Genomic DNA, 7,256 nt, shown 5'->3' with positions numbered 1-7,256 from the left:
GGTCAGTGGAGGTTCTGGTCTATTTAAACCTCATGGGCCACACTGGGCTGTTCTTTTAGAGGAGACGATTAAATTGACCCTGAAGTTAAGTGCTCATTTAAACGGTGGGATAGTGCAGGAACAAATTGTGAGAGCAAAGTCAGACTGCCAAAAACCTAAGAGATATGGTAAGACACCAATAAGCTAAAGAAGTCTGATTTATAATACTATTGCATTGTGGTATAAAACTGCGAACCACACAGCAACCAAAGGCTGACATTTATGCAACAGGTTTATATTCACATCAGAAATAAATATAGCACATGTTATATGTTTCTTAATAACAAAAGAAAAGCTTTTACTCTCACACAGGGCTGTATTGAATATTCTTCTTGTTCACATCAATGCATGTATCAGATACATGACTTACACACACATTAACTATATGCTGTACTTGGCATACAGCAAATATCCAAAACCTCAAGTGTTCCAGTGACTTACTGAAGCTAAAATCAAGGAAGAAAAATATTTCATTGTTTTTGTTTGTTTGTCATAGTATGTCCCAAAAACACAAAATCATCTGTAAAAAGAGAAATTATAAATAAATAAATAAATATAAGCAAGTAATTATAGCTAAGGGGAAATTTAAAAACACATACACACCAATAGAGATATACAAACACATGTGCAAAAATCTAAAATAAATACACAAGAAGAGTCGTTGGAAAATGTCCACATTCACAAATCACCACTGTGAACAGGGGATTAAACACATTAAGTGATTAAACACACAATAAATGCAAAATCATTTGCAAAGTGAAAGAACCAGAAGACAGCAGAAGACAGGTGGTGAACAGCAGTCCAGGCAGACGTCCTCCATAGCAACATTAGCAACATTAGCAAGCAGTTACAGTGAACACAGTCATGGCGGGACATTTAAGCATCAAGAAAAACAGCAGCAAACAGACACACATAAAGTATTTGACTCACGTTATTCGACGCTGAAGTCTCTTCTTTCCGTCATGAAGTAAAGCAGTTAATACACAAGTCCGTCATGTACTGTCACGTACTGTAATCCTGTGTTGTTTATAGCGTTAGCATGTTTTCCATGCTAACGCTAATTCTTCACATTGTTTATGTTGATTTTATGTAAATTGGTTCGATGTCAGGCTAGTTTGACTGGTTTTATTCAACAGTATTGTTAATTCAGGGACTGCATCTAATACTGTAGTGTAATATTCAGTGTTAGTTGGTGTACTTTTTAAAATCAAAGAATGTCAACTGCGCCATTACTTCAGACTGTAGCTAGCTTTCTGTTAGCTAGGCATCTTTGTTTTGATTTGTTCCTAGTTCAACTGTTATTCTACTGGTTTCACTTTAGAGATGCGTTATGTTAGAAATAAATCACATTTGAATGCAAAATTAGTAAAATAAATTAAAAATACATTATTTAAAGTAAAAATACATTATTTTTCCATGTTATTTAATGTAGTGGAAGTATAAAGTACTCAAGTAAAGTACAAGTACTTTAAAATTGTACTTAAATACAGTAATTGAGTAAAAGTATTTTATTACTTTCCAGCACTGTAAACACATAGGAAGTGTTGGTTATATGGAAAAGAAAATGATTAAGTGCTTCAGCCTGTGTGTTTTAGTGTGAGCACTGGAGGCTTCGGGGCAGCCGCCCTCCTTGGACCCACCACAGAACAGAACCTGGAATATGGTATCAAAGGATTTTTAATTTCTGCTAATGTGGGTGACAAATTAATTGGGTATGTTTGCTTTAAGCCCGTCACTCTTCATGGTAGTTTAACCAGCCGGCTCTCTGATGTGTCCTTGAGTAATTGTTAGTTTCATCAGCTGCTCTGTGACGCTTCTTTTGGAGATCAATACTACATACATCTAGATACAAAACTAATTTTCTTCTACAGTGAAACAGCTTCCATCCCTCTTCCTGCAGCTAAATAAAGGATGTAAACGATGGAGGAGTAGAGTATCCCACATACTTACAGCAGTGAAGTGGTGGACATGATGGCTGAAGGGCCCTGTGCAGCCGATGTGTGGACTCACTTCCTGCTGCAGTTGGAGTGTCACAACACCGCACACTCCTCATCTCATCCCCGCCGTTTTGTTTTTTAATTATTATCTTTTTGACACTTGTATTTGCAGCCCAGCACTTAGTGAACGCCACAGCGCTGCCCTTGTGGTTGTCAATAAGGGGTTCCATGTCAGTGTGTGAGTAATTTAAAGCGTTTTTAAGTAGGCACCTGGAACAAAGCCTGTAAACAGAGCCCAGCACTCCACCGCCTCCCTCGCTCTGCCAGGCTCATTACATGCCACTAACTCAGGGTTTAGATGTGACACCGTAGACAGCATCTTGCTTACATTTATAAAGTGTGTACAAATAAACAAAGGCTGATCATCGTCCGTGTCATGTCAGCCGTGCTTCTACCAAAACCTCCTGAAGGTGCAGCACTGTGTCAGGATACATTTTTATCTGAAGTGTAATTATATTATGATTTATAAGGTCATAATATTCAATAATTGCTGCTCACTCACTGACTGTTTTTGCAAGGATTATAGTGTGTTATAATTCCCGTAGTTGTAATACATTGTTATATTTTTATAATGTATTATAATCACTGCATTATAATAATAATAATAATAATAATAATAATAATGCATTATAAGATAATTAATATACACTATGATCTTTGCAACCAAAAAACATCAATGAGTGACCAGCAAATGTGAATATGTATGAGTGCTTGTACCTATAATTATACAGATTATAACGTATTATAAGTATGTTTATTATGCATGATTTGAACATGTTTCTTTGTGTTTTACTGCGAACCAAAAAGCCTCTAATGCAATATGCATGTCACAAATTTGGTATTTTCAGCAGCTGGTACGGTGCACCTCGCCCCCTCCCAGGCAGGGAGGTGGAGGGTGGGAGAAGAGGAAGAGATTTAGAGAGAGTGTGTGTGTGTGTGTGTGTGTGTGTGTGTATGTGTGTGTGTGTGTGTGTGTGTGTGTGTGGGGGGGGGGGGGGTCCTGTCCTGAAACACACACTCCTCGGCTGTTTACATCTCTTTGGCACGTCTGTGGCTGTTTCCATGGCGATGGGAGTAAAGATAGTTGGGATGTGTCAGAGACGGCGCGCGGTGCCGAGAGCTCCACGTGAAGAATGAACAGGTTACACAGGAAGTGGAGGGCTGAGAGATGCAGCTTCTTTTTAGGCTCCGACTGCTTTGTTTGCCTTCTACTCTCCGTGGGAAATGATGTTGAAACACACCTGTGTCATTAGAGGAGATGATGGAGTACAACAGTACACACACACACATACACACACACACACACACACACACACACACACACATACACACACACAAACACACACACACACGCTGACGGAGCCGCTGCACATTTTACTGAATGACATTCTGGGAGCTATGAGGTCACACACAAAGTCAGCAGTGTGAATTAATATTATTTTTGTATTCTATTGTTTCTGTATGTTGCACTTACATCGGTTTGTCTTATTTTAACTTTATGTTTTCACCTGTTTGAAGCACTTAAGCACTTATTACGAGATAAGCGTCAACTAAATTAACAGGTAATGTAAAATGTAATGTATACTCGGATACATAAGTTTAGTTTCCATATATATAAAGTTTTTATTTTATTTTATCCCTAATACAAATCTGATCTCATGAGCACATCTGTCATCCAGTACTGTAAAACATATTGATTTTGCACTTCTTTAAATAAATAAAATAAATAATCAATTGACCTGCAGAAGAACAAAGAGGCCTCACACCTGTATGTCTCATTAAAGGTGACTTGGTCCAAAATATGTCCATAAATCTGAGGCTGCATTTCCTTTTTTCATTTAGGATTTTTCTCCTGCTTCTCGCTAATTTTCAGGTGATAAACTGATGAAGACAGATTGTGATTGGTGGTCGGCTGCATGCAGAGTCTGCAGGACACTCACTATCAACAAACTGTGAATCCAAGAAGCCTTAAATCAGAGTAAATAATGTTCCATCAGACAGACTTCTCTTCTCTTATTTTCCTTTTGGATCAAGTTGCAGCACGACGTGTTTGAGTTCACTTGCACGATCCTGTGTCTGCATTTGTTGATGGTGGATGCTGAAACCATATATTGTTAGCCTAACCTTTTGTTCTTTTACTCCAACACAGGTCAGCTGGACATGCAAAGCAGGCGAGCTTATAATTCAACATTGAATGAATTACATTTGCAATAGGAAGTGCAATATGAAGACCTGCAAGAAGCAGAGTGTAAGCACCAAGTCGCTCATTAAACCCTGTTCACACCTGGCAACACTTGTGATGGGATCTCACTTAATAGACAAGTTCTTCCTTTCTGTTTGCATTGTTGTTCAGATGCTTTTTGTGAAGCTGGACATGATTTACCACTATGTGGATAGAAGTTTTAAGAGCTCATCATTGAATCAGGAAACAATGAATAAAGCTGAACACATATTTTACCAAAATCGGCGTGAGGAAGAAAACATGTCAGGCAAAAAAGGAAAGAAACAATCAGTTAAAAGATAAATAGTTTATGTGAATCCCTCACATAGCGTTTACCTTTACTCTATACACATTGTTTTAAACGTGATATACAGTATGTCATCATTTTGTTTTATTTTTTTACAATTTGACAATTTTTTCAGCATGCACTTTAGAATGCCAACAAAAGGCTCCACAAATACAGACTTCAAACTAGAATTTTCCTCACAGTAAAACATACAAAACATGAACTCGGATCAAAACCCTGACAGTTTGAGGACGCGATGGAGAAGCACAGCATCGGACCACCATGACTTTTATAAATAAGAGCAATGTACTCAACAGTAAGACACAAAAATACATGTTCTGGATTCGAAAAAATAAACACCTTTTTTTTATTCAAGTCACAACGTCATCCTAAAAATATACAACGAACGGTACCTTTGTCAACTCAAAGAGTAAAGCAGCGTGTGTACTGCACGAGGAGGATTGTGGGTGCAGGGGGACACATGACACGAGTCGTGCCTCCTGCCAGTGCTCTCCTTCAGAGCTGCTCTCTCTCACTTCTCACTTGTTTTGACGGGCAGCTGGCATCACAGTGTGGATCGGTGTTTTGTTTTCGGGTTCTTATTGCAAATCCGATCTGATTGTTTGGGTTCATGGGTTCATGCTACTGTGCAGATGTAGCCATTCTAGAAGTCCCACTTTATAACTTGGTAAACTTCTGCTACACTTTTGCTCCACCCCCCACAAGGGGAACACTTTGAAAAAATAAAGTTATGCAGTTTGTCTGGTAAGAATAATTTGGTTTGTGAAGAGACAAACATCTGCAGCACAAACGCAGGGTAGCTGCATGTTATATGCACAGCAGGGGGGACTTCTACAACGGCGACTGCATCACAGGGGAACTCTGTCTCATTCATGTTTGTACTAAAACTAACTGCAAGAGTGACAGAATCGAGTCCACTCATTGGTCTCTGCTGAGCTTTCAAGCTGCAGATCTTACCCCGGTGTCTTAGGATACACACACACACACACACACACACACACACACACACACACACACACACACACACACACACACACACACACACACACACACAGCAGAGCACTTAACCTAATGAAAATTACCTTGGGAAACAAAAGCAGAGATGACCTTAATGTCACATTTATTCAATTTAGCACGTTTGTCTCTCTATACTGTATATACTGTATGTAGATTTTCATATATAAATACACTCCATTTGTAGTACACAAAGTGCCTCAACCGATACATCTTAATACACTTATTGCGAGGAGGGATACCACAGCAAGAAAAGTGATTGACGTTGAGCGTCACTTGGCAACCAACCACCTCGTTACCTGACTCGCCAAAAGACAGATGTGTGGACGGAGCCGCTCAGCCCAAATGTGCTGTGTTGTATTTACAGGAGCAATATCTATACAGTCTCTTTTAAGGATGTGTCCACTTTGCTCTCCTTTTTTTACTCCACAGGAAAACAAAACGAGAAATCAGCAAAAGGTAAACGCGTATCAAAGTCCTCCCAGGATTTCCTTTTGATCTTTAACTTCCTTTCCTGCTCACTGAGTCGTCGGCCGGCCGGCTGTCAGTCAATAGTTTTTGCGTGCCTCCGCGTCCACAGTGTCCTGTAGGAGTAGCCGCTGCAATAGGTCTGATGACTTATCCCACCGTCATTCAAATAGGGAATGAATCGTCTAAATAAAATATAAACACAACTCTCATCTCTACATATCAGAAATACATAATATGTCTTTGAGCATCAATTCAGAAGAGCTTGCCATGCACAGACAATATGCACAAACAAACAGGAACAGAGGACCAGTCAGCTGATGAGCAGAACTCTGACAGCTCTGTTATATATTGCACTTCTTTAGTTGGGGGGGTGATTCAATAATGTAGTGCACAAAGAGAAATGTTTGCAGGAGCTCTTCCTTTTAATTGTTAGATTTTGTTGGCGAGTTATGTGTAACATGCATCTAGCTGTGAGCCAGTTACTAAGCAACCATCTGCTCCTGGTGAAGACGTACTGTAGGGATGGGTGAGGCACATCGCAGCGTGGTGTGTCTACTGTCCCACACCTGTTGCTGCACAGAGGCAATTTATGAAATATAGTGAGTGAATAAAGCAAAGGCTCCGTCGGTTTAATATCAGGTTTGTTCTGAGGGATTCAGGTTCATGGGTTTAGTGTTGAGAGCAGTTATTAGCCCTTAGTGACGGAGCATCTTCAGTGAAACTGTGCAGCTACAAACACAATCTGCCCTTAGGGTGTGAATTGTGCAAATGTTCAACCAAATCGGGCGGTACATGATGCAAAATGCAGTTTTCTCCTGAATAATGTTGTTTACTCTGATCATACTTGTGTCTCAGTATTATGTGGTAATTATCCACTGATTCAAATGCTACAAGCTGCAGCTTTACTAGTGCCATCAGGAGAACACACAGGTTCTCTTCCTGTTGAATAACCCCCGCTTTTAAAGCGCACAAACAAAAACACAAATCTTAATTCTTGACCGACAGTGTGAGAGGGGTCTGCACTGCGACCGACCCTCACACCTGGTCAGCAGGTTACCTTTCCGCCATGGCGGTGCCTTCCCCAAGCCATTAAGATAGAACGCTGCTCTCTGCTTGTGTGATACCAGTAAAGACAACCTCTTTGCAGTTATCTGTGAGTAAACAACCAGAGACATAACAGCTTTGGTGGCACTTCGTCAAAGAAAAT

The 7,256-nt window shown here is 39.9% G+C and overlaps 1 protein-coding gene across 4 annotated transcripts in view; it reads right to left on the bottom strand.

Annotated features, from left to right (window-relative positions):
* Nucleotides 1–4,626: 4,626 nt before the first annotated feature.
* kcnc2 (potassium voltage-gated channel, Shaw-related subfamily, member 2) overlaps nt 4,627–7,256 on the bottom strand; it is a 62,005-nt gene continuing 59,375 nt past the window's right edge. The window contains exons 4-5 of one of the 4 annotated variants that reach the window (XM_029461585.1): nt 7,107–7,200; nt 4,627–6,231 (exon numbers count right to left, since the gene is read on the bottom strand). In XM_029461585.1, coding sequence (XP_029317445.1) covers nt 7,139–7,200 — 62 coding nt within the window. In that variant the 3' untranslated portion in view covers nt 4,627–6,231; nt 7,107–7,138. Of the gene's footprint in view, nt 7,201–7,256 lie in introns of all 4 variants that reach the window. The other 3 variants (XR_003834522.1, XM_029461584.1, XM_029461587.1) reach the window with 3 other exon arrangements.

The sequence above is a fragment of the Cottoperca gobio genome, chromosome 23, assembly GCF_900634415.1.
Source record: "Cottoperca gobio chromosome 23, fCotGob3.1, whole genome shotgun sequence".
Classification (NCBI taxonomy): domain Eukaryota; kingdom Metazoa; phylum Chordata; class Actinopteri; order Perciformes; family Bovichtidae; genus Cottoperca; species Cottoperca gobio.
The sequence above is the reverse complement of the archived record's forward strand: the minus strand, read 5'-3'. Positions and strand labels throughout refer to the sequence as shown.